Genomic DNA, 27,662 nt, shown 5'->3' with positions numbered 1-27,662 from the left:
GGCAGAGCTGCGACTTTGACTCAGAAGATGAGAGGAAATCAGTCTCGTCGTGCAGCTGGAGTTTATTTCAAACTTTTCAAACTTATTATTAAATGATTCTGATAAAGTCGCGCAAAGTGTATGAACTGATTAATGAGGACCGCCGATGATAACGTTGTAAATGAGACGGAGAGGTGATGGAGGAGCCGCCGCGACATTAGACCACAACACACGAACATGAGGATTTTATATGAGGTTTTAATGCTTTATGGAGTCTGAATAACTTTTGTCTACCATGCATAAGAGATGGATACGTCGGAGGTTGCCCGTCTTGATTTTCACCTTCTTCATCATTCTCTACGTGGATTTTCAATTACGCACCAGCAGCCTTCCCAAACTCAGTGTGGTCCACCATCCGTCACCCGGTGCGCTTCAACGCTCCATCCAGCAGGCTCTGTCCCCGGCCAAGGACGCACAGAGCCCGGCCGGCAGCAGCAGCAGCAGCAGCAGCAGCAGCAGAGGGGGTCACCCGGTCTCTGAAGGCGCGCATGTCACCCAGCCGCCGCTGAAGCTGGAAGACATCTTCATCGCTGTGAAGACCACCGGGAGGTTCCACAAGACGCGCCTTGCGCTCCTTTTGGAGACGTGGATCTCCAGAACCAAAGCGCATGTGAGTGTCTGGTGTGTCTGTGCTGTTATGGGCTGCTCTGAATATTCCTGCACTTCAGACACTCAGCTGTTGCTCTCGATAGAAGGGTCACATCCCCAGCAGAACTCCACCAGAAGCTTCATCAGGTCCGGTCACTTCTACGCCGTTAAAGTTGACTGTGACCACAAAATAAAACCATACTAGAAAAGTCCTGAGAAAAAAAGGAGCTAATATAGTAGATATTATTACTTTTATTATTACAGTCTACAAGTCTATGTTCCTATGTCTTAATCACAGCAGACTTCGAACTCCAGAACTGTTTAAAGTCATTATATTATGAATTTATTTCATTCAAAAAATGTAAAATCGGACTCCTCATTAGGCCTACGGGAAGACATGTGCTGTAGGCCAAACGATGAAATGAAAGCATTCACTTCCTTCTTGCTCTAAAGCTGCAGGTCTGATGACTGATTAAGTTTACTTCCTGAGTGATTTGGTTGGTCAATTTACTGGCAACTGATGTAAAGTAGAGAAACACTGTAGAGAAAGCCTGTTGAATCCTTGGTGAAAAGGCACAACTTCAACTGGTTTTCTTACTTGTACCCGTAACATTTAGGGGGTTGTCGGGGCGTAGATGGGTTTTCCAACTCAAAAATGTAACTGTCATCACTGTTTGAGGGTTTAGTTTGTTTTAAAGGCTCAAGTGAAGGTGGGATTGGGTATCGTAGTCAGTTCTTTGTGAAAGATTTGACACGAGTGAGCGTTTGAGGCTCAGTCAGAAGGTAAAATGAACAGATCATCCCAAGATTTTGAGTGCTGAATGTCAGCAGCTCCCTATCTTCTCTTTCGCTTCAATGTTGAATTCAAAGGTGTTTTATTTGCATCAAATGCCAAAGCGACTCTGACAGATAACCAAAGTCTAATCAGATTGAACGCCTTTACCAGGAACATTTGTTTATCTCAGAGTTCAGCATCTCTGATCTGCTGAGCTTTGATTCGTCCAACCTGGCTGGTAAAATCAGATTTGAGTTCATCTTCAGGATCAACACGTGTAAAGGATTCTGAGTTGGTAGCGTCGGCCCAGAAAGGATCACTGACTTACAGGGCTGACGGTTCTGATACTCACAACAATGACTTGCTTTCAGTATACGTGCTTTTATTTAAATGACCGCTTTGTAAGTAACGTGACGACTAACACTTGATTTCATTGCGTCCATGTTGTGGTTAATGAAACAGAGTTCAGTTCCGTTTTTTGAAACAAGTGAAACAGACGAACAGGGAGATGTTGAGAGGAAGCGTTCATCCTTCAGCTTCTCGATTTCTGTCTCACAGTGCAGAGAGACTTTTTAAAGAAGTGCTGATGAAAGTAGGAGGCGTTATTTTAACAGTGAAAGAGGAAGATCACAATTCTTTTGTTAATGTTCATGTTTTTATTTCACACTTGCTTTGACAATGTAAATGTCTGTCCACACACAAAAGTCCGAGACCACATTGAAAATCTCAAATGTTTTCACGTAAACCTGGAAATAATCACAAAGTTTGAGGATTCAGGAACATTTAAAAACCACAAGAAGTTATGACGTGTAAAATGAAGAAGAAATATTTAGATTCTGCACTATTTTTAGGTCTGAAATCAAATTTAAGCAAATTTGCACCTTGCACTCTGTGACATCACAAGAAGCCCTTCGGATCATGCTGGGATAACATGGGTCATCAGGTTTTAAACAAACTTGGAGAGTCCATGCCAGCTGGAGTGCATGCTGTCACTAAAGCAAAAGGGGAACATACAAAATACTAAGAATTTCACTCAAAATATTAAGCTCATATTATCATTTGTAATGAAATTACATTTGAAACAAATGCAAAATAGAAGTATCTTGACTTGTGGTCTCAGACTTTTGGACCCCCACTGTATATACATAAGAACATGAACACACAAGTGCAGAGGCAGCATGACAAGAAAACACACACACACACACACACACACAGGAAGCTGTGCAGGCAGGTTGTCTGGGTTGAGGGGAAGCAGCCGCCGTGTAGCGTCTCTGTTAACAATACTGAAACGGAAGCTGGTCATAGAACAGGAAGTGGAGAGTGCAGATTGCAGAACAGAACAAACCTCATTTTAGCTCCACCCACATTCACACACACTCACAAACACACACACACACACACACACACACACACACACACACACACACACACACACACACACATCACAAGACTTTGTCCATTATACAGGGTGAAAAGTCATTTCTAACCAGCTTGGCAGCTACTGTCACTAAATATCTAATCTGCTTAGAGCTGGAAACATGAGCGTTGCGACAGAAACTGTCCCCTAACAACAATTTATTTTGGGGCCCTGGAACAGTAAATATATACCGATAATCCCCAACATGATCGAGGGCCCCTTTCAGCTCCAGGTCCCCTGAATCACTTTCCATCACATCCTACAGCGTCGAGGTCAGAAATGATCTTATAGATGGACTCAAGTGGACCAAAGGCGAACATTTTAAAGTATGATCATCAGAGGAAACTTAACTTAACATTCATGCTAGCGGTTCTGTGATGCACAGTGGTTCTTTGAGCTAAATGCTAATGTCGGCATGCTAACATGCTTTCATTTGCAGTGCTGACGTGATGTTGTGATGATGTTCCGCAGGTGTATTGTTTATGTCCACCATCTTAGTTTAGTGTGTAACTGACAAACTGAAATTTCGCCTTGATGGTGGTTCTAGAGGCAAAGTCAGGGGACCGCCAAGGTCATTAGGATTCATCGCCTGGAAACCTTCAAAGTCTGTGCAGAGTTTTGTGCCAATCCATCTTCATTCTTCATTCACAGTCTCCTCACGGTCTTTGAAAGCCGCATTCCCGTAACGCAGCCAAGGAATCTCTGAAGTATTGATCAAAAACCTTATGGAGATATACGGCAGTCATTTTGTGCTGTGGTGCAGTACAAATCTTACTTAATGGCGCTTTAACGTGGTGGAAAACAAGCTGAGATTTATGCACGTCTACCTGACCTCAGAGAAATGTCCTCTCAAACTCTGTTTATGAGCCGCGCCGTGCTGCCATTTTTGTTCCTCGGGCCCAGGTTGACTGATCTCAGCGCAGGTAGTTTAGTGTAAGTAATGACCAGGGGAGAGGAAAATAAATGTGATGGTGGCCCTTTCTCATGGGGTTTTACTGGGATAGATGGTGGTGGTGGTTGTCTTGGTGATCGTGGTGAGGAGGATTGATCCAGGTATCTCATTACTCCTCCTCCTCCTCCTCCTCCTCCTCCTGCTGCTGCAGTGATGGACAAAGGTAACAAAATGACCTTTGGGAGGACAAGTGAGGGAGGAAAGAGCTCGATCGGTCTTAAAGATATTAAGAGTTGATGGATGAACTGGGGATGGTACAGTAAAACTGTGCTTAAATAGATGCAGATCCTTATAGAGTGCAGTAGAGAGAATATTATGGAGATTAGTCACTTTAATGTAGCCACACACACACACACACACACACACACACACACACACACACACACACACAGTGAGGGGCAATATTTTTCAAGCACACACAGCTTTGCACACACACCACAAATACACACACTTGTTTTTTGTTATTTGTGAGGATGCTCTGTTGATTTACATTAATCCCCTAGAAGCTTACGCACCATTCTTAACTCAAGGTCGACTTACTAGACTTCTATAGGAGCTTTCAGCCACATATCATGCTCCTTCACCACCACCTCGTAACAATGTTGAGTAGTGTAAGGGATTACAATTTGAAATTCAGTAATTACAGTGCCGTTATTAATCCCAGTAATTCTCTGTTAATGTGATAATTTGGAGGTCCCATTATTTGCGGTCTTACCGGGTGTTTGATGGAGGGTCGATGTCAGTTTCGGCTCTCTGTGACCAGTGGCATATATGTTAGCTTGATGAAGGAACTGTAGAAGTAGTTAGCCTCTTCCAAAAACTCCCGGAAACTCCAAAAATGGGAAGCCTATGTTCAGGAATCAGATGGTTTTGTTCAGAATTAGAGGATATGTGAACCCCACAGCTTCAGTGTGAGGCCTTCTGGATTGCCTTTGTTGGGGTTAGTTCAAACCTAGTTGTAACCATAAACCTAAAGCCAAGTACTAACCCTAACATCAATGATTAAGCTGATTAAGTGTTTTTGTCCCCAGATAAACAGGAAGTCCTCCCAATGTGAGTTTATGAACAGATTTGAACATCATAACTACATGCCTAACCTACCCCTTACCCTTAACCCGAAGCTAAACCTAATTCTAACCTTAAAGGCGTTTCTGGGCGTCAACCTTTGGGTAGTGCGAAGCCACCAGGTACCAGAACGTCAGCATGAAAATGGCGGACGCAGTGCTGAAAAAACGCAAATATAGCGAGGCAAAACACCAAGTGGGAAAAGCTCGTTCCAAAGAGTGAATCTGGGGTTGATCTTTCAACCGCTGGCGATCACTGAAGGAGAGCGACGCAGAGTCGACCTGTTTTCTGTTGGACAGGCAGGTGCTGCAACTGACAAGTCTTTCTCATTCTGCCTTTAGCCTTAAAACCAATTCTAAAAAGCCTTTCGAAGAAGTGAGGACTTGCCATGCAAGACTCAAAGCCTCAGGAAGGAAGGAGAACAAGCACCAACACGAACACATCTGGATGGAGCAGCAGCTCTGTCGCCCTCTACTGGAAGGCTGCAGAACAATTTCCAGTCAATTCCATTTCTCTTCTCTGTTCCTAGTCCTCTTTCTGATCTCTTGGACCATCAAAAGTTTACGAAATCAGAAATATTGCTGTGATCTACATAAAACAAAAAAAGACTACTTGCTTTTTTTAAAGAAAAGGTATCCCTGGGTATCCCTTTTTCTAATCTGATCATGTAATCCAGGGATTACAGTCATTAGCTGGAGCTGCCTGTCAGGCAGTCTGGAAAGCTTCTCTCTCACTGCATGTCTCTTAATCGTGCCTATGTCCATGCATGCACACACACACACACACACACACACACACACACACACACACACACACACACAGTGACACACACACTGACAGACACGTGTAAACTGACACACATATCATACATTCAGTGTCTCTGTATGGTGGGAAATTCAGTTTCACACCCTGCTCACTTCACACTCTAACCCTACTATCTCCTCTTTCACTATCTCTATCTTTTTAAAACACACACACACACACACACACACACACACACACACACACACACACTTCCGCCTGGGTTAAGTCACATCTCTTGCCTTTCCTGTCATTTGTGATTCACTACATATAAATACAACATTTTCATAAGATTTCAAATCATATTTATGTTGCATTCAATTTATTTTGTCTCTCTGAATTCATCCTCCATCATTTTAAATGCACTAATAATGCTGTCATGTGTACTTTTTCCTCATACTTTTGATTTGAATATTTCTACGTAACATTTCCAAATGAACACTTGTATTTTGTTCATGCCCAGAAACCATCTTTATGAACATGCTTTCAGTTGTTAATACTAACCCTAAATAAATGCCAGCTTCACATTTAAGTGTTTAGCTGACAAAAATGAGCTTTTGGAGAACAAAAGGCCTCAGGCTCAGACATTCCTCCGATTACTTTCATCTCAGTGTGACTAATATCTTATTGGCAAAGGCCCATGTGTTGTAGTCACTAGAATTCTTTAAAATGTATGCTTGAAACATTTTTGTATTCTCGTTTTCCAGCCAAAAACACAGGGAGACACATTAATAGATTTCCACGAGTTATGGTTTGTGTTTATCTCATCTAACGGATGATTTGTCCCACTCTGAGATTATTTAGTGCCTGCCTGGCAAAGAAAGTCGAACACGCCGCTCGGTTCAGCCTGAGGGGCTGCAGAGATGTGACGCAAGGGTTGCCTGTTCCAATCCCCTGGTACAAACCTCCCCAGCCTCTGTGGTTCATGCACCATACAGGTTTTTATCTTTTGAGTTAAACGTCTGCTGGATGAAACCGATGCAGGATGCCGACTGATTGCGGAGTTTCTGAAATGTTGGTGAATTTCAAAGGAATCGCGAATTCAAAAGAAGCCAAATAATAAATCTTTCAGCAAATACGTGGTATTTTATTTACATTTTAACCTACTTAAAAACTATTTTCTTGGATTATTTCTTTATCATATCTTTAGATTGACTCTGTGTGAGAGTTTTGTGTTTGTGACTTGAGAGATGAATAAAGACATCTGAATTGGATTCAGTTGAATTCTGAATTGAAATCTCAATAAAAAAGAATTAGATGGCATATTTCTACAACTATGTACATTCAAAGTTTTCCATGGCTTTAGTGGTTGAGTGCGTTTACAATTGTACACCACCAGAGGTCAGTGTTGTACTATCTATCTATCTATCTATCTATCTATCTATCTATCTATCTATCTATCTATCTATCGATCGATCGATCTGGTTGTAAGAACAGGATGTGACAGCAGTAACACCAAGGTGTTTGTGAGTGTGTGTGGTTGGAGTCTTATTTGACTCATATATCTGCCAAAGAACAAATTGACTCGGCCATATAGTGCCCCTCTGACCACTTTGGATCATAAATGTGTGTGTGTGTGTGTGTGTGTGTGTGCAATGACTAATGTCTTTAGCTCACAGTGGGGAACCTTGTTTTTGTCACATCGAATTTGCTCCATTGAAAACGATATTGATCCTGTGTGTATGAGCGTAGTTGTGTGTGTTCGCTCCTTAATGAAGGTGCTTTCAGGACGTTCTGTCACAGATGCGCAGAAGAAGAAGAAGGATTAAATCAAAGCTGGTATATTTAAATCCCTTTCTCTTTGTTTTTCTGTGCTTTTCTTTATAGACGTTCATTTTCACAGACGCGGAGGATGAGGATTTACGTTCACAGGGTAAGCAGCAATCTTGGATCTAATTTACACACAAAACCTTACAAAATGTTTGATTTAGATTAAGATGCAAATACTGTACGGTCAAAAGTAAGTGGACACTTTTGTATGTGTACTTTTAAGTGTGGGGCTGTTTTTCATGGCTAGGGATAGTCCCCTTAGTTCAAATTAAGACAAGTCTTAATGCTACAACATACAACAATATTTTAGACGTAATAATGTGCTTCCAAGTTCGTGGCAACAACATGTGGAAGGCCCCAGCAAACAAAGCCAGGCCCATAAATAGGTGCGGAAGACTGACCTGCACAGCCCCATCCAACACCTTTGGGATGAATTGACCCCTAAGACATACTGTCGGTCCACCTTTCAAACTTTGAAATCTAGCAAATAATAATAATAATAATTACAATAATAACAATGGCAGAGTTACCACTTCAAGTTGCCACCGTCAATTTTGTAGGCTGAAAAACTGTCACCGGCAGATTTTATCAGCCGCAAATAGCTAGCTTATTAAGCTAATGCTAACTCCACGAGGTTGGTTGAAAATGCTGTTTCTGCTGACTCTTTATAAAATAGGAATCTTGATAAAGGGGTATGATATATACTGTGCATGATATAATGCTAAAAGCTGCATGTCTCGAGTAAAAAGTTAGCATCCTCATTAGCTGATGATCTGTGGGAGATATGCAAACTAACAAACAGCATTGTTCTTGTATTGCAATTTAGAGCAAGTTAATCCCAGTATGATAAGGAATGTGAGATCAGACATATTTCATTTTAACGTAACGCAATTTGGCTGCTTAGCTTACATGTTGGACAAGCAAGACGTAGGTTACATTTATGCTTTATTGTTCACGTTTTATGTTTCACTTTTAATGTCACCATAGCCGCCAACGTCAGTCTGAGCTAATCATATGCCAACTCTTGGCTTTGGAAGTAACGCAAGTTGAGGTTTCTACTGCTGTTTAATCCATTCCTTGCACTCGTGCTCTTGTGTTTTTGGTTTTGGGAAGGCAAAAAACAAAAGACACCATCATTTTCTTTTGTAAAGTATTTATATACAGACAATTTGTCTATGCACACCACGTCAGCATGAGAAGAAATTAAAAATCTTTGCATTGCTTATTTTCTCTTTCTCACACTCCTTTATTTCTTTCTTTCTTTCTTTCTTTCTTTCTTTCTTATTCTCTCTCTGACAGATTTAGCATGAAAGTTTTGAAAGCAATGTTGCCAAAGCGTCAAATTACAATTCTCTCTCTCTCTCTCTCTCTCTCTCTCTCTCTCTCTCTCTCTCTCTCTCTCTCTCTGTCCAGGCCACAACATGGTGGTAACAGGCTGCCAGTCAGATCACAGCCAGCAGGCTCTGTCCTGCAAGATGTCTGCCGAGTACGACGGCTTCGTGGCCTCAGACAAGAGGTGAGACAGATTAAGGCCCGTCTATCTTCCTGCCCACACTGGATTTAAAGATCGGATTAAGATTACAAATTTATAATGATCACTGTGGGGAAATCGGGCCGTTGCAGCGTTGAAAGGAGAAATCAAGGAAGTAAATAATCTTCGAGGGTTACATAAGCAAATACACCGTTGAGAATTACAACATACAGACTTCGTACAGGGGTGATCTTTGAATGCCTTTGCTTTTTTCTTTTTCCACATCTTTGTTGGTGGAGGTTAATTCCACTAATTGAGTCTCTGCATGCACAGTATTTCCCAGAGATCACCTGTCAATCAAACAGTGTGGGAAATAGTCTTCCTTAGATTTTGTGTGGAAACATTTTAGGTTCTGTTCATTTCTGTGTGCATCTGCTTTGACTGTTCATAACCCATTTATTCTTCAGTTTACTCCAAACAAATGCATTTACCTTATTCTAGAAATATTAATATTAAAATGCATCTGTCCCTGTGTAATTTGGCATATGAAGATGTTACAAAAGTAATCAGAACTTCTGCCCATGTTCTGTGAGTGTGTTGCATATATATATATATATGTTGCTAATACATATGATATCGCTGTATTAGAATTTGTGATGCATTAATACGTAAGAATGTATTAGACAAAGAAGAAGTTAGCGACTAATAAGTGAACATAGTGGAGCATTTAGCAGCTAAGGGGAGGAGACCAAAATCAGAGCTAAAAGGAGGGTGAATATTGGACGTTCATTAGCCAGATGGACAGAAACACCACTTCTCCAAATGTTTCTCTATTTATTATTTATTGTTTTAAATAAACAATCAGTTATTTAGTTTAACTTAACTTAAATTAACCCATTTCCACAGCAATCATAATATCGCGACAGTAGAAGGAAAGCAGTATTTTGAGGAGGCCACAGCAGTATTAGATAATACAACATGCGTGATTCATTTGACTTGGTTTCAACTCATGACCCTGCTTGAGGCTGCCGCACAGTATCCTCGACAATGTGTTATATGTCACATTTCTGATTAGTGGAAAACATAGTGAGGCTCAACAGCTTGTGTTTGGTGTGTGACTAAGGCTTCGACTGCTGTCCTGTCATTAAGATGGCAGAGAAAATGAAAGAGCGTTACAGTTTGGCTCCGGGGCCCACTTTGTTATTTGGACTGAAGAAGGACATGAGGCTGTTTGCTTTGGAAGGAAGCCTTTTGTGTCATTTGTGCCATTAGGATGGCAGAGGAAACATCACTTCAGCTTGGTACCAGCAGCTTTGTAACTTGGACTCCAATGTTGTAGTAAGAGTCTGTTTGGTTTGGAATGAGGCCTTGACATCATGTCCAGTCATGGCAGAAGAAAATCAAACAGCTTGATCACTCACAGAGTATTACAGTGAAATTCACGCTATGAAGACAGAAGTGCCGTTGTTTTTCCTGTGTTTATTCTTTTACATTACAGACACAGTTGAAAGTTATAGGCTGGAAAATATATTGAATTAATTCGATTAAAAGTACAAAAAGTTTACTTTCAGTCTACGTACTGTAGATGGTATCTGGCTGCATTAGCTGTCTTGAGCCATGACAATGTTGTGAGTAGTTCCACTTTCTTTTAGCCGCAGTTTAGACTCCCGTCCCAGGTGTCTCCCGTCTCTGTTCACTCCAGGTCGACTCCTTATTGAGTCATGATCAATTTTCTGTGTGGGGGGGAAAAAAGTAGGCATCCACAGGTTTTCTGTTTTATTATCTCTGAGTCTGAACACAGTGTAGAAACAGAGTGGAAAAAAGCCTGAGAGCGAGCTGTAGCAACAGCCTGTCATCATCTAAAATAGATGAAAAGAGAAAATATTTGTACTGCCTTCTCTTTCATTCAGTTTTCTTAATCAAAAAAACACATCTGCTACGCCCGCCTACCTGACGCTACTGGTATTATAACAGGATATTTACCCTCGGTAACGGACACGCTGCTCGGTTGGGAAGCAGTGGCACTCGTGCGTAGAGTGTCAAATACATGGCATTCCTGGAATATAGTTTCAGCCTTACTCGAAATGATCATTTTACAGACATTATAACTAGGTCTGTTGTCATCTTTCTTTGTGAAATGAAGCCACGCATTGGACCGTTTCTTCCTCTTCGCCATGACTCCTTGTTGTTTCCAGCAGCGTAGATGCTCGAGTTTGACGCCATTGTTTAGAAACAAACATGCCGGCATCGATAAAAGGAACTGATGAGCTCGGAGGCGTACGATTCTGATGGATAGGACCATTTGGAGCCAGTTCTCGATTCCCATCCTTATTTGTGGTGAATTTAACGGTGACATTTACGAGGTGGACAGACTTACATAAGACTCCGCACGCTGATACGAGCTCTCAGTTTGTGTTTGTTGGTTACGAGAGTTGAAGCCACGGGAGTCGACGGAACAGAGTGTGGATCCTACTTTGTTCAGTCGGTCCCTACCTGCTGAGTAGCTAACGCTAGCCTGCCAGCTGTCTGCAGATATCAGGCGGATGTCTTGTCAGGAAACACAAACAACAGGAGGTGAATTGACATGCAGACTTTTCGACTCTATCTCTGCTGAAACTGATTAAAGTGGATGTGAGTTCTCTTAGATGAAGCATCTGGTTCTGACAGTCCATAGCTGTGTGGGATAACCTGGATTTTTTTTGAAGGCGCTTGACAAAGACAGCCTTGCCGGTGGTGCAGCTTTATAAAGTTAGTCCTAAAAAAAAAAAAAGAAATCCGCCCCAAGCCCGACTGTGTAAACCTGAGTTTAGAATATTTGATCACAAATCCAGGCAGATGGATTTGAGGAACTGTTCCCGGTGGGAGTCTCACATTTCTTCCTCGGAGCATACAGTAATTCAGTATAACAAAATGGAAAACACTGAGCTCAGGCACAATGATAAGGCAGAAACCTTTTGACTTTAAATGTTGACGTGATGCATCATCTACTGTAGTTCAGGCACTTTTCAAGTCTTTGGGAGTTGTTGGATTCATTCTGTGTGAGAATGAAACCAACAAGGAGGAAAATGAGTGTTCAAATCTCTGATCTGCCTGGCTGCAGACATCAACAGGAGGACCGGAGAAACCCAGACCATTAAATCAAACACCAGTGTATATTTTAACTGCATCTTTTGTCTGTTCTTCCCTCTGCGGGTCCTCAGGTGGTTTTGTCATGTGGACGATGATAACTACGTGAACCCGGAGGCCCTCCTCTCCCTGCTCTCGGCTTTCCCCCAGGACGGCGACATCTACGTGGGCAAACCGAGCCTGGACAAGCCCATCACTGCTCACGAACTCCTGGAGGGCAATGCGACGGTACCATACCACAGTGTTTATTTAATTTAACCCACACGGGAGCTTGTAGATTTCCTGGCAGGTTCAACTTCTTCTCAGACTGAAGCTGAAGAACATGCTGAGGTCATCAGCAAATAATCAGCTCTCAGTTCACTTCATGACTTCAAATGAACATTATATCTCTCAAAGTAAAGAGACAAATACAATTTGAAACGGTTTTCTACTGTGAAACACTTCCATTAACATTTTTAATGAGTCACTTTCACAAATACTATTTTTTTGTGAATTCAACAGTTCAAACGTGTCCATTTTCATGCTAAGAAAATACAATTTCTCAATGTTTCCCCAGAGCTTTTCCTCTTGGCAGGGTCGGAAATGCCTCTGAAACAGCATTTACACCACAGAACACTAAAACTCCCCTGAAACCTGTACTGAATTTAATTTATATGGACCGATAACTCCTTAAAGCAGGGTGACCCCTCCGTGATGCATTACTGTCTTTAATGTAAATCCACAGATTTCTTTTTTTCTTGCTGTTCTTCCTCCAGAGATTCTTTACCTCCGTCCTATTTCTGTCTTTTCACTAATAACTTATTTCTTCCTTCCCACCGAGACACTCCTGTGATGTTGTTCACCCACTGATTCACATGGATCCTTCCACTCCAACTTTTATGTCTTTCGCTGACTTCATTCTTTGCTTCCTTCTCTTTTCTCTTTTCTTCTTTCTTTCCTGTTTTCTGCTGCTGCTGCATGAACTCTCAAACCAAACCAAAGTCCCTGGATGTAGCCTTTGGACAGGTTAACTGCTGCCACACTCATCGTCACACCTTCCACTGTTTACTCGGGTTTTCTGTTTAGACGTGAAAACAATGTAAAACAATGAAATAGTCAGCAAAGTCATTCATCACATTTAAAAACAGTTCAAAGTTCAAAGGTCAAAGGGCATTTTCAATGGACGTTTTGGGAAATAATCTTGGCTGGTCTACAGAGTCATTCTGGAACACCTTTAGATGTCGTCAGTTTTCCCTCATCGAGTATGATTGTCGTGATTGTTAATGATTGAAGATCCTCCGTTTCGCTTGTTGGAAAATAAAATGAACCTAAATAAAACCCCCTGATTTCCTCCCACCTTCTTTTCATGTCCTGAAAACTATTATTGCTGGCTGAACAGACCAGCTGGTTTGGTTTATCTCTGATATCACAGCAGTCACCTCGGTGGAGACAGTTTCAGCACCTGAGGAGCTGCTGGAATCTGTGTGGATTGAACATATTGCGCTTGCGGTACGAATTGAATTACGTTTTAAACTTTGCAATAGGTAGTCCCATCCTCTTCTCGCTTTCCTTTTTTCTGTCACCTCTTTTTGATGCTCTGATGCTCCTCCGAGGACACTAATGAACTCTAAAACAAAGCCGAGGCCTTCTTTTATCGGTTTTGTGCCTAAAATGCAGCCCAGCCAGGTTAACCACAGCCATTCAAAATCCATACTTTCCAAATCCATACTCACACGTCCATTTTTGACTCCCATCACGGCTGACGGGACATGAGGGGAGGATGCAGTCATGGATGTGTGGACGTACAGGAAACGTGTAGCTTTTGTTCACATGGGAAGGATTTTCGGACCCAAGTGGATCAATGAGTGATTAGTATCTTGTTGGGATATTGATTGGTGGTAAAACACACACACACACACACACACACACACACACACACACACACAATGACGAAGACTCCCCGGGGGAAGGAGGTTGTCAAACTGCAGGAGGTCGATAGTTTGTTTTTGGATTATGCGTACACACACACACACATACACATACCTGTGTGAATAGCTGTGTGTGTGTGTGTGTGTGTGTGTCATTGAGTTCATATGCTTTACAGTAGAATTAATGTTCCTATTGAGTTAAAGTGCATCCGGATTCCAGCAAGCTCTCTGAATAGCATGTCATCCCCTCTCTCCTCCTCTCTCAGCCCTTTTCAATCTCTCTCGCTCATTTCTTGAAATTACTCTCTCCATCTCCTTTGTGTCACATTCTGCACTCTGATTGCACCCATTTACACTGGAAAATAGATCTTTATTTATCTTTGCTTCCTAACTCTTTTCCCTCTGTCTTCCTTTCCTCCTTCCTTCTGTTCCCATTGCTCTCTTTCACTTTTCTCTTTTTTCCTTTTTTCCCCCCCATCATCTCCATCCTTTGCTGAGGTTGGATGGGTGATGGAGAAAACAAAAACTAATGTCAGGCCCCTCCCTGTCTCCTCGTCTTTTTTTTCTTACATCTCGCTGACTATCTTTTTCGATTTCCTGTCACAATTGTGAGGCCGAGAGGAAGATGAGAGACGGAAGGAGGGAAAGAAAGGAAAGGAATGGAAACAAAAGGAAAGGTAAAGACAAAGAGCCAAAGGAAATAAATGGTAAGAAAAGGGAGGAGTGACAGGGTGGAAAGGAAATTAAAGGAAACAAAAGGAATGATCTTTAACGTAAAAAGGAAGGAAATAGAAGGTAAAGAGCCATAGAAATGCATAGGGGAAAGGATAAGAAAGAAATCAAGGAGGAGGAAGACAGAGAGGTGCAAACAACAAGGCAGGAAATGGGAAAATAAGGAACATAAGGAAGGGAAATGATAAAAATTTAAAGGAAAGTAATGGGAAGAAAAGGACAGAAGGAAAGTAAAGGGAAAGAAAAGAAAACAGCAAAGTGTGCAAAGTGGTTGAAAGGATAACAAAAGTAAAGGAAGGACAAGGAAAGAGTCAAAGAAAAAATTGGCGGAAAAACAAAAAGAGTAAACAGATTGAAAGAAAGTCTGCAAAATTGAAGGAAATGTTTCAACAGAAAAAATAGAAATGAAAGGGAAGGAAATTACAGCAACAGACATACAGCGTTGCAAAAGGAGCGAAAATACTCAGTCTACTCATTTGTTCAGTATTTATCGGTTGCTCTAAACTCCTAATCTCATTTCTGCGACTAACACGCAAACAAATCTCCAGATTTCCTCCTGTAAAATATCACCTAAACGGTTTATTCTGCAGGAAACAAAAACATAGCATCTGCTTGAGAAATGGCAGAGAGTTAACAGATAAAGACATGCAATTCATAGCTGGCTGTTTTGGAAAAGAGCGAACAATCAATACAAGTCCGAAGGGGAAACAGAGGAGAGGCAAAGAAAAGTATTACACTTTATTATTTGGGGTCAGTGAGCTTTTTTTCTTCTGTATTTCTTATCTTTCACAGACTCTGTGTGTCAGAGGGAAAGATACTGCGCCGGTTTGTCAAATATTTCTCTCTGTGTGTGTATATTTCTATACTTTTGTGAATACAGATTTTGCATATTTTTAGTATGGATTTGTTTCTTTATTCCCGTATGAAGATGGTGAGACATTATACTGTAGATGTGTGTGTGTGTCTCTATGTGTGTGAGGGGGAAACTCATTCACAAATGTTGTACAAGTCGTCTCCCCCTGTTTTCACAGAAAAACCCATATAGTGATGGTTTTGTAATGTATAGTTATAATTTATAACATTCAACATCTGGAAGGATATTATGCTGTTAAGTTTAAATATACACTTTGGAAAGTGGGAGCTGGCAGGCTAGGCTAACTAGCTTCCAACACAGTGCTCTCATTGAAATGAATGAGGAAAGTTTTTTTTGATGCCATGCAAGTCTTGGTTAAACACATTAATTCAAAACTAGAGATGGGAACGTTGTTAAAGTCTCTGTTAATATATGTGTGTGTGTGTGTGTTTTGTCACTCAGAGGGAGGTGCGGTTCTGGTTCGCTACAGGAGGAGCAGGATTCTGTCTGAGTCGGCGGCTGGCGGAGAAGATGGCTCCCTGGGCCAGGTAGTTACCAGCTGATCTGCACATGTGTGTGTAAATTGTCTTCATAGGGACTAAATGTCCAGATTAGTCAAAGTCAGAGACTCCTCAATAAACACAAAGATGAAGGTGGCATCATCTGCTCCTCCTTTAACATTCAATTCAATTCATACAATGCAATGTTTTTTAAAATGTACTATAACTTGGTGGCATGCAATGAAAATCAACTTGAAGAGACTTGCTTGAAAATAGGTCATCCATCACATTTAATTTCCCTTATTTGTTTTTGTCAAAATGATGCAATAGTTGCTCAATATTGCAGCTGAGACTAAACGTTATCCACAAATATCTCGCTGATGTGTTGAGGTGCTTGCCAGAGACTCCATCATTTTAGATTTGAAAGGCCGAAAAACAAACCTAAAAGACAAAAAATAAGTGAGCAAAGATGTCATACAATACATAATCTGATTTTCGATGACCTGTTTGGTGGCAAACTCCACAAAGTCTCTTTCCTGCAAAGACTTGAATGCAACAAACAGTCTCTTTCTTCAACTGCATTAATCAGCAGCATAACTCTGACCAAAAAATAAAGCTCACTAAATGTTTATGGTGATGAATCACCAATCTAAAGTAAGTTTCAGGTCTCTGCAAGTTTGTATTTATACTGCTCTCAAAGAACTGAGACTAATGGCTGCCCAGGGCTAGAAGGTAGGGAATCAATCTAGAAATTTACGGTGTTCTTTGGAAAAGGTCAGCAGGAAAGTAAATGCAATAAGTACTTAATGGGCCAAAACATGCAAAATCCCCGATATTGTCCATTTAGGATGAAAGTTGGGCAGTTTTTCTTTTAGGTAACTTCTCCTGTTATCACCAGAAAAAAAAAACATGTCTTTAGTCATGTGTATTTTGCCAAATGTAAATCTGAAGTCATTAATGTGTGTGCGTTGTTGTATGTGTGTATTTCAGCGGCTACCGCTTCGAGGAGACGTCGGCGACGATCCGTCTCCCTGACGACTGCACCGTGGGCTTCATCGTGGAGAAGAGGCTGGGCATCTCCATGGTCCACTGTCCGTTATTCCACTCGCACCTGGAAAACCTGCTACTCGTCAGCCACAGAAGCATACCACGCCAGGTAGTGACCCCCCCCCACACACACACACACACACATAGAAATGCATGCAGATGCACTTTTTCTGACGGTTGTGTGTGTGTTTTTTCCTCCACTGCAGGTGACTCTGAGCTACGGGATGTTTGAGAACAAGATGAACAGCATCGAGGTGAAAGGAAGCTTCTCTAAGAAGGAGGACCCCTCCAGGTTTGTGTGTCACTCCATCAACTCATGAATCAGGAGATATGAGGAACATTTCTCTGCCCGCATCATTCTGTCTTTGACGACCACTCAACCTTCAGTCAGCAGCTTTCCAACATTTTGGCTGGTGTCCACAGAATCAGATATGTGGGTATGATACATGTTTAGACCTGCTTCCTTGTGTGTGAGACAAGTACGGGCAGTTTCTGCGAACTGTCTGTAACTTCTGACGTGGAATTCATATATTAATATATTCTCCTGTTACAAAGCTACGAAAATAAATATGCATCATTCATCCATTCTTCAAAAAACACAACCTTGCTCAAGTTAATACAGTCATGGGTTCTGCTGCTGCAGCCTGACTTGGTCTTGCATGACCAGCAGCTTTTGGTGGCTAACGTTAGCATCGCTTTGATACGTGATAGTTGATTATAGCACTTTAAATGATCTACCGTGTTTTAAACAAGACTGAGCGGGCGTTTAGCCCTGTGTTAAAACAACGCAAGGGTCTGCATTGGTGAGGACATGTTGCTTCACGTCCCGGTGAGACAATGAAATATGATCCTGGGAGTCCAGTTGGAGTAAGAGATTATAATACTAACGGTTTATAATACTCACAGACAGGATTAATTGAATTACAACTCTGGAAAGCTATCACACGGCAACTATTTTATTTTTGGTCGTGGCGATCGTGAGGTAAACTGTGCGGATTGGCCAAAGTAGTGCCTTTGCCGGATGACGTCAGGTTGCCTTGTGGCAAAACGTAAACCTGGTTCAACTTTTATCTGTATGATTCTCCTTTTGTTTTTTTGCCAGAGCCCACTGCGCTGTGTTACCCGAATGGCCTCATGTTAGATGAATGAAAAGAAGGCTGTGTTTTTACATGCAGAGCTTAAGTCGGTCTGAATGCGACCTCATTTCTAATGCCTAGGTTGCTCCCCCTAGAGCCGAGCTGAGGGCGGGCCTACAGTACATCAAAGGTCACAGGATCGTTGAAAATCGAACAGGTTTATTCTCTTGACACCATGAATGTGCAAAGCAATTAGATTATGAGGTGTATTCTGTGCAAATTGGACATTTTTGGCCTGGTGGGGACACTAGCCTAACATTGAATGGATACTGGAAGTATTAGTGGTGGTGGTGGTGGTGGTGGTGCTATAAAACACCTTACCAAAATAAAATGATCCTGTTCTAGTGGAACGGAAAAAAAGCCTTTTGTGTGGACTGAAATTAGATGTTATTTTGTTCCAAATCTTTAATCTCAAAATGTGGAAATAATCACTTAAAAGGTGTAATCAAGACATCAAATATTAGCATATTATGAATAAATGACTGATTTACGCGCGCGTTGCATGAATAGTTCATCCTTACGGCAAGATGCTCGTTTACTACGGGCTTCTTTGCTTTTAGAAATCAGCGCTCAGATGATCCGACCTGTAGCTCCAGTTCCTGCTCAGTCAGAGATACGTAACACAACAGATGTGTTTGTCTTTTCCGGTCCTCGCCATCACCAGCTGTACGAACATATCACCACAAACGCTCCGCAGGGAGCTCTTTCCATTTGTTTCTCTCTCCACTGGTGTCGCACAGAGTTGCTCTTAACATCGCTGCAGCCTTAAAGGAGCAGGTCAAATGTTTTTTTCATGTCTTATTTTTCTTTGTTTACTCAGGTATATTTGTGGAAATTAAATGTGTTTTTCCAAAGAAATCAGGTCACGAATGTAGCAGCGTGAAATATGTGATTTGCAGACAGTATCACTAAACACGTTCGGGGAAAATGCAATCAGCAATAAGTGATAAGATGACAGTCTGGGACACAGTCAGGGCTGAGGCTATGTGACCAAACTCCACTTCAATCTGCCCTCAGAAAGTGTGAGCAAAGCGTTCCCACCCATGAGATCTTAAATGCATATCTCAAAACCAAACCAAAACTGTGCACGAAACAATATCTGCGAGAAGTGTAGTTGATACAATAACAGTAGAATACAGAATATATTAAAATCCTTAAGGATCCACACAAAATACTAAGAATTTGTTTTCTGTGGTCCATGAACTTCTTTCCACCAATTTTCATTTAAAAACTTTTAACAAGTTTTTGAGATCAACAAATAGGAGCGAAAACATAATCTCCTTGTTGGAGGTAAAAAGTCATAAAGAAGCACAATATCATCGTGTTATGATGTTACTGGATGACATCTTCATTAGATGCTTCTGCAGGACTATTTTTAGCTGCTTAAGCGCTCTCTTTTTCTTTGGTAGCAGCAGATCATCAGTGCTGCCGCAGCCTCTACCGGCTGCTGATGGAGGACAATTCAAAGTCACAGATAACTTAATGTCCCCTCTAACACCTACACTTCACTGTGCATACTACATAATATATGGACTTAAAATGAACGACTATGCTATTTTTCCCCCACAACTTTTACTGTAATTTAGCTGGATTCTTGTTGTCAAGGCTACTGAGGATCTGACTCACCTACTTCCACCTTTATATATCAGTGAGGGTCACTGCAGACTGACCTGCCGCTCTGTCAGTGTGTACACGCAGGGCTGACTAACTGCAAGGTTTTTATTATTACAGATTTCTTGTAAGGCACTTTGCTGGTTAAATAAAGCTATACTTATTTGTGTCTAACAAAACCTGTACTTAAGGACATCCTGGTGGCCTGGGGGTTTAATCGCTGGCTACATAATGATAATGTCCTTGGTTTGAGTCCAGCTGGGGACGTTTGCTGCATCTCATCCCCTCTCTCTCCGCTCGTTTCTCGCCACCTCTACACCGTCACTATCCAATTAAAAGCAAACACTACAGAAAAAGAAATTCTTAACCCACTACTGCACACATTAGGGTAATATATGATATGTTCCTCCCACTCCCTGATAATGTATCAATGAATTGTCACTCTCACCCCCACCAAGGATTTTTTTGTGTTGCCTCAGGGCAACGCTGTGCTATAAAGGTAGTAAAATCTGAGAGCTTCAGAATATTTATTAAGTGAAATACATTAGAAATAAGCACTCTTTTCACTTCTTTTTATATTGTATTTTTTCAGAACGTTTGTATTGAGCAGCAAGTACATTTTTAGTAATTGTTTTATTAGTTATTGTGAAACAGATGTGCAGAAAGTACATTTTTAACCCATAGGATGTCCCTGTTCCCATTGCCTGTGAATTTCAGGGGATGTGTTTTTGTTTGTTTGTTTGTTTATAAAAAAAAAACATTGATCAAGACCTTCATTTCATGTGCGCTTCATACGCATGTACATATCTTTACTGACAAGTTAAATCCATTGAAACATGCAATGCACGCATGAAATTTATCTTCCCTTCCACTCAGACCATGTGGCCACATCAATCATCCTCCTGAAAGGAGCCCCCCCCCCCCTTACATTATAATGTTGAGTACTGTTTTATTAATGAAATATATTTTCACATAACCAACCAACCTTGTGTACATGTACTGAATGTATTAGAGGAATATGCAAACAAAGATATTAACATTTAAATTGCGTGAACTATGGAGAATGAAGAATTCCAAACATGACTGCATTTTCAAAATCAAGCACGCCTGTGATTTATTATTCATCACTTCTGTCTTCTACAGGTTCAAGACTGTCCACTGCATGCTGTATCCTTTCACCAGCTGGTGTCCGTGAACTCTTCGTAGAAGACTACAACTTCCAAACACACATGGGGACAAGACTAATCCTGCTGGAAGACATAGTTGAATACAGAGAAAACTGACAGACACCAGAACTGCAGAATCAGAAAGTAGAAGAGAAGCGTTGGACTACAGAGGACTCAACAGTCGAAATCTGATGTTCCACAACCGCTCTCTTTGTTCGCCTCCCGAACCTGCTTAAAAGAGTGATCAGATGGACTCTCACAGACTCGGAAAACAGGACTTTAACAGGATTATGAACTGCGGAAGGTTTTCTCTTCGTCATCTCTGCGTTACAAACAGAGATGAAGACTTTTTGCGTCTTCACTACTGAATGTTTTTGTTTGTTTGGAGGATTTTATCTGTGGCAGTGAAGCACTTAAGACAAGGCAGCACTTTTCACTGAAACTTGTTTTTGGTGACAAAAATGAACATGAAATTGTACATGTTTCAAAAATGCTCTCAAACATTGATTAAATGTAGCTTTACATTTTCTTACTATTTCTTTATGATCCTTAAATTGTCAAAATGTTAAAACTAATGATGAATTAAACGGCACATTCTGCACCTACAGGGCCTGAATTACCTTCAGGTGGTGTTGTTATGAAGGGGACAGTGTCCTTGTGCCTATGAAGTCTCACACAATAAGCCTTTCTGACCCACATCTCCCTCCTTATCCAAACCTCCTGTCCTCCCTCCCTCCTTTTTTCTCACTTCCTCCTTCCTTTCCTCCACCCCTCCATCTGTCTCTCTGTTTACTCAGTCTTGTCCACAATTGCTGTGCTGGCTCCTCCACGGCCATGGATGGAAGCAAAATTAACTTCCACTCATCCCGTTTTCCTCTGTTGCATTTATTTATTTTTCCAAATAAAAACAAAAACAACAAACCACTGAAAGCGTTGAAGAAGATCACAACTGACACGCCTGAGACCTGCTCCCCACCGTGGCGTGAAAAACTGGCTCACATTTGCAGGCAGATCTCACCGAGCCGGACAGTTCGGGTTCAGAACGAAAATACGAATCTCACAGTGACATGCACACAATCAAATGTTAGTGTGGGGATAGGAGGCAGAGAGATGACACTGTGCTGCTGGCGGCTCGCAGGTTTCTTGTTTGCTGAGAATGGAGATGTGATGAATACAGATATGCTGCTGAACGCGTCTGGGGCTGAACTTGTGTGAAGTGGATGGCAAGTGGTTGAGAATGTGTAGGAACGGCTGTGGCCCATCATGCGGAGTGTTAACGAATGGAAGCGGAAAGCTCACCGCCAATGTAAAATAAATTCAGTGCAGGGGTTACACAATAAACTATGTTTATATTCATACCAAGTGCATACCATGATTTAATAAATGGAAAATAAGATTATAAGCAGTGTTTAGAAGATCATTTGGAGGTGTACTTTACACAACCACTGGTGCATGTACAGCCCCAGTGTCACCGAGAAAATACCAAAATTATATAAATACAGTTTTGAGCTGTGTCTGACGGGAGTGTCATTCGTTTTGCAGATATTTGGTCACAAGCCAAAGTGTTGGACAATAAACATTTTGACCTGATGATGGCAGTTTTCTTTAGACATTTCAGTCTGAAGCGAACTTGTCAACTTCAAGTCAGGAGATAATAAAATGAGATAAAATATCTCGTTCACCGCTAAATGTTGCGCTTCACCGACTTTGTCTGATCTGCAGTTTGGTGTCCTTTATCAGAGCATGTATTTCTGGCTCATAATATTCAACTCTATTTCTGTAAAAATCAAGTTTATGGCTGAAGGTGTATCAAGGTTGTTCATAGTGTTGATAATCACCTTTGAGCATTTCACCTCTTTTTGCACACTGCACCTTTAAGTGTGGTCCTGTTTGTAATTGATCTCATTACAATCACTTTAGTTGATACACTTGAATGGCAATTAAATTTGTGTATGTGTTGAAATGTGATTAGTTCAGCCTTAACACAATTACAATGCCCAGTAATTAGCAGGGAACCCATATGTGCACCAACGTGTTCTCTACCTTTAATACAGAAAAGTGGCTCTTTGCTGTTACTCTAACTTTGCTGGGTCATATATTTTGATTTGTTGAACCTTTTTCTTTGTTACCTAATTAAGTGTCTTTGTAGTTGGAATCATCTTTTGCAGAGAAGATCGGGCCAAGACAGGAGCATAAAAAGTTGTCTAAAAACAATACAAAAATACTAAAACAGATCATATTAAAATGGTCAAAAGATAAGACCAGACCCAATTTCTGACTGAGCCATTTACCATAGTATTTACAACAGTCTAATGTTGTTTTAAAAGCCTTACAAAAGTGATTGGACTCTGGAAACCAAGAGTTAGCATGGTTTCTAGGTCTCTTATCATGAGATCACAAGTTAATTAGCTCATTATTTCGAGACAACAAACCAATTTCTTGTGATCACAACTTAATTAAATCATTTTATCAAAACAACACGTTTTATTTGATTATTTTCAGTATTTCATTTATTTGTAATGTGATGTGCCAATTGGTGCTAATGAAATTTGAGTGCTGGAAAATGTGTTCAGCTGGAAACAGGCATCTTGAACTGAAGCATATTAGCTGTTACCACCTGTGCATAACCAAGAAGGTTGTGCTTTCACTTACATTTGTCTTCTTGTTTGTTTGTTTGTTTGTCTATTAGTGAGCAGGATATCGGTGGAAATGGAACAAAGGAAAATCCAACATGGCAAAGAAGGTAAACGCTGATACAGGCTGAAATAGTGCATTACTCTTATCTGTTTACAGCCAATATGGTAACATCTCATAATGAACCTGGTAATGATTTATGGATATTAATCTAGCAAAAGGTGCAATCTTCCACATTGCACCTTTAATGACTTGAAGAACCTTTGATATACACAGTGTATGTACATCTTGCATATTCATTTGCACAGGCAGCGAGCTTGTCTCGCCCAAGTGTGTGAAAATTATATACCTGCGACCTCCTCCCCTGTGTTTGTCCGTGTCCCTTGTACAGTAGATTTATGACCTCTGCTGTCCATAAACAGGACTAACTGTGGTAGCAGAGGACCAGGTCAATTGGAGGCAGAGTGTTACAGCTGTCAGAGGAACGCTCTCTCTCATCTCCTCTGTCCATCACATTAAATCGACGGGGCCTTGTAAAGGACAGCCGGGCAGAAAGAATAAAATGATGGAGGAGGCAGAGGAGTGAGAGACAGGTAGGTTTCAGTCCAGAAAGAAGAAAGAAATGTGTAGAATGCAGACATTTCCCATTGATTCAAGCAACAGACTTCATTTTACTGAATTATTTGTTGTGAAACAAAAGATTTGATAGCCAGTAGGACGATCCGATGTCCAAAACCAGGGAAGAAGGGGCTAATGGTAAATACTCTATAATATTTTCATTCATATGTTTAAATCTGAGCCCTGTTTCCCAAAAGCATCTTAAGGCAGCCGTGATCATGAGATCCACCTCGTGAACCTCACTATCGTATGTTTTTTAACATTTACTGAACCACCAGGACTTCTTTGGCTGATTCGACTTGTACTGCGGTAGTATCTGCGATAGTATCTGTGATAGTGGAGAAAATCTACATCCAATGTAATTTTTTGGTGTGACAGCTGAAAACAAAACTTCCAAAAGCTATCAAAGATTTAAAGATTTTTAGAGAGAGATTCTCTTCATCTGTATTCCTGTTTTATTCAGTCTGTCAGTTCTGCTTTCTATCCTGTTCAAATAAGATTTATTGATAGGAGTGTCAAATATTAACAATATTGCAGATATATAATCTGTTTATGTGCTGTATCTGCCTTTCTTCTGCCTGCATGTATGTCTGTGTCTTTTCTTTTTGTTTCCCACTTCTGTCCTCAGCCCCCTGCTATTAAAATCTCTTTTGATTTCTCAACGTCACTCTCGTTATTCCTCCATTTCTCTCCCCGTCTCTTATCTCATCATTTCTCTCCTCAAGTCTTGTTTCATGTTTCCACTTTTTGTTTTCAACCTCTGTTGTTTCATCGCTCACCATCTTGTTGCCCCCACCCATCCATATCTCTGCTGCCAGCCATGATTTCCTCTGTGTGTGTTATTGATTCAAGTTATGACAAAAGTTACAGCTTATATACACAGTAAAGGTTTAAAGGATTAGTATTCATCACTGACATTTTGGGGAAATTTGCTTTTTTTTGCAGAGAGTTTAATGAGATCGATACCACTCTCATGCTTATACGGTAAACATGAACTTAGCTTATTGAATTATACAAACAAGATGTAACGTGGTAATTAGTGAGCTTTAGAAGTGCTGGTTGGTGGATTTTGTTACTCTTGAACAGAACTGGCTGTTTCAGCGAGAATGCAAATAAAGCTTTCACACCTATAGATGTATTTGGGGGTTTTAGGAGTAAAACTGATTTATGTTTAAACAGGGTGGTTATGGCAGCATTGACGAAGTGGATCTAATAGGTCAACGGCATTTTACAGAGATCTACACCCCCCTGCTCACAACTCCTTTCTTGCACTTGAAATTGCAGACAGTAGCCTTGTTTGCGTCTGCCACAGGTCAGCTGTGGTTTAAGTCCACATATGATGAATTATTCCAAAAGATCTGCCTACATCAAAACATCTGAGGTTGTAAAATCATATAACTGACCATATCAGTAAGCCAGGCCTCTGCTAACTAGTAGAACACTTCCACAAACATTTTGAATTATAGATAAGTGTGAAATGGGAAAAAAAAAAAAAACAATCTCCCAGTGCAACTGTGTTGAAAAAGAGCCACAGCAGGCAGCAGCAACTTATAGCCCAACACTTTGAAAAAGCATGTCAGGCGTGCTCAATTCAACAAGGACCAAATTAAAATCCACAGTTCTCTTGGCCTGATCAATACATTAAGATGCTGCTTTGACGTGAACAGAAAGGGGAATATGGAGTGATGTGGGAGGAGACAGAGAGAAGAGATCAAAAGACAGATGGTTGCTGTGTCCCAATTCAGGGGCTGGATTCTTTAAAGTCTATATTTCTGGATATGTCATAATGGGTCAACAAGGACTGCCCTATTTGAAAGGATCCAACACAGGTGGCGAAGAAATCCAGCCTTCTTTTTATTAGACAGCATGGTGCTCCATCAGGTCAAAATTGTTATATCCCAATACTTTGGTTTATGACGAGGTACTTGGTCATAAGAAATTACTAACATGCTGATGGCGAACATGTTAACATTATATCTGTTTATCTTTAGTTTTGGTTTTGTCATTGTGAGCTTCAGCTTTAATGTTTTTTCTATCAGCCTGAACGTGCTGCAGTATATATATTAATTTACCATTACCTGCCCCATCATGTGTGAGTGACATATCACTCAGGCATCGTGGAATTGATGGTGGTTGCGCTTGTGTTACAAACTTAAAAAGATCTCACTTTGAGTAATTGGGGAGCACACCATTGCACAGTGCACCATTAAGGGTTCAGAGTGCTTCAAATTAAATAGTTTGTACAAAGTGCGGTTGGAACGTGTCCAAAGGCAAAGTGTTTCCACCTCTTCTGTACTGCCACTCTCGAAGGTGGAGTGAAATGGCAGGCGTCGCACGAAGGGGTGAGACGTAAATCGGCAACGCTTTCAGATAGCCTCCCCTTAAAGGCACTGGTGCTGCTGTACCCAAGAAAAGTGACAGAGACTGTTTTGTCAAGACTGAGAAAAGCTTGAGAAAGAAGCTCAAACCCTGCCAGTTGTCTCACCTGCCTAGTTTTTGGTTTGGGAAAGTTGTTGGATGTAGACGCTCCAATTTGGGGTCTCAGACACTCTTTGAGGATCCCACAAGCACTTCTTTTGAAGCATACTGACGCCCTTTAGTTTTAGTGTCTTTGAGCTTAGACCGACTCAATTGAAGAGGAAGACCAGGTTCAGCTGGGCTCTGGGGATCCCAGCTTCGGATCGGGACACAGCTTTTGAAAAGGCTTATCGCACACATCAGTCCGTGTGGTTAAAACCAAAATTGCTACTAATCTAATTAAGTAAAAGTACTTAACCTTGGTGAGCTTTTTGAGGCCTTTCACAATGCAATAATTATTGATAAGAAGCAAGGCAAAGAAGGTTGACAAGAGAGAAAGGAAAGAAAGAAAAGATTGGGGGTGAAGGTGGAAGCAGGGAACGAGGATTCAGTTGGGAAAGAAAGCAAAGTCCCTGAGACAGATGGCGAGGGGTGCTGGGAGAATTCTCCTCCCATTATCAAAACACCTCAAAGCACAGAACTCCAGCTGTGAATGGCACCAAGCGTACCGCCGGCAGCCACCAAGAGGCAGCAGCCTGCCAACCAACACCCACTAATGAATGGAAAAGCTTGATTCAGAGGCACCAAGAATGTAAATGAGAGCGGTATGGCCTCGTTCTGGTGCATGAAAGAGGCTCGCACATCCTCGCATCCTCGTCTGCATTACCAAACGGTCACGGTGAGTTCTTGTGTGATCCATGGATTGGATAGATTCAGAGACTGATCACCAGTGACGGGTGGGAAATGGACGGAGTGGATTTCTAGATATTTCTCCGGCGGCTCTGGAGGAAATGGGGGAGGGGAGGGGAGACAACGAGGTGGAGAGCGACAGAGACAGAGTCATGCAGAAAAACTGAAAAATAGCACGAGGAAAGAAATCATGAGGCTGAAAAAGAAAGAAGGACGTTAACAGATTCTACCAGGTCCAACCGTGTTG

The 27,662-nt window shown here is 41.2% G+C and overlaps 1 protein-coding gene across 2 annotated transcripts; it reads left to right on the top strand.

Moving 5' to 3' along the window:
• The first annotated feature begins 246 nt into the window (after positions 1-246).
• Positions 247-21,511, top strand: mfng (MFNG O-fucosylpeptide 3-beta-N-acetylglucosaminyltransferase). 2 transcript variants are annotated; one of them, XM_070916752.1, is made up of 9 exons: positions 247-463; positions 539-649; positions 7,465-7,510; positions 8,821-8,923; positions 12,079-12,232; positions 15,959-16,044; positions 16,987-17,152; positions 17,250-17,335; positions 20,934-21,511. In XM_070916752.1, exons 1-9 carry the CDS (start codon positions 275-277, stop codon positions 20,983-20,985), a joined length of 993 nt encoding a protein of 330 aa, XP_070772853.1. In that variant the 5' UTR covers positions 247-274; the 3' UTR covers positions 20,986-21,511. The 2 variants fall into 2 exon arrangements, with proteins under 2 accessions (XP_070772853.1, XP_070772846.1); XM_070916745.1 differs by having other exon boundaries at positions 247-649.
• Positions 21,512-27,662: the final 6,151 nt, after the last annotated feature.

Source organism: Enoplosus armatus, chromosome 2 (genome assembly GCF_043641665.1).
Source record: "Enoplosus armatus isolate fEnoArm2 chromosome 2, fEnoArm2.hap1, whole genome shotgun sequence".
NCBI classification, from domain to species: domain Eukaryota; kingdom Metazoa; phylum Chordata; class Actinopteri; order Centrarchiformes; family Enoplosidae; genus Enoplosus; species Enoplosus armatus.
Note: the sequence above shows the minus strand (reverse complement) of the source record. Positions and strands in the feature narration are given on the sequence as shown.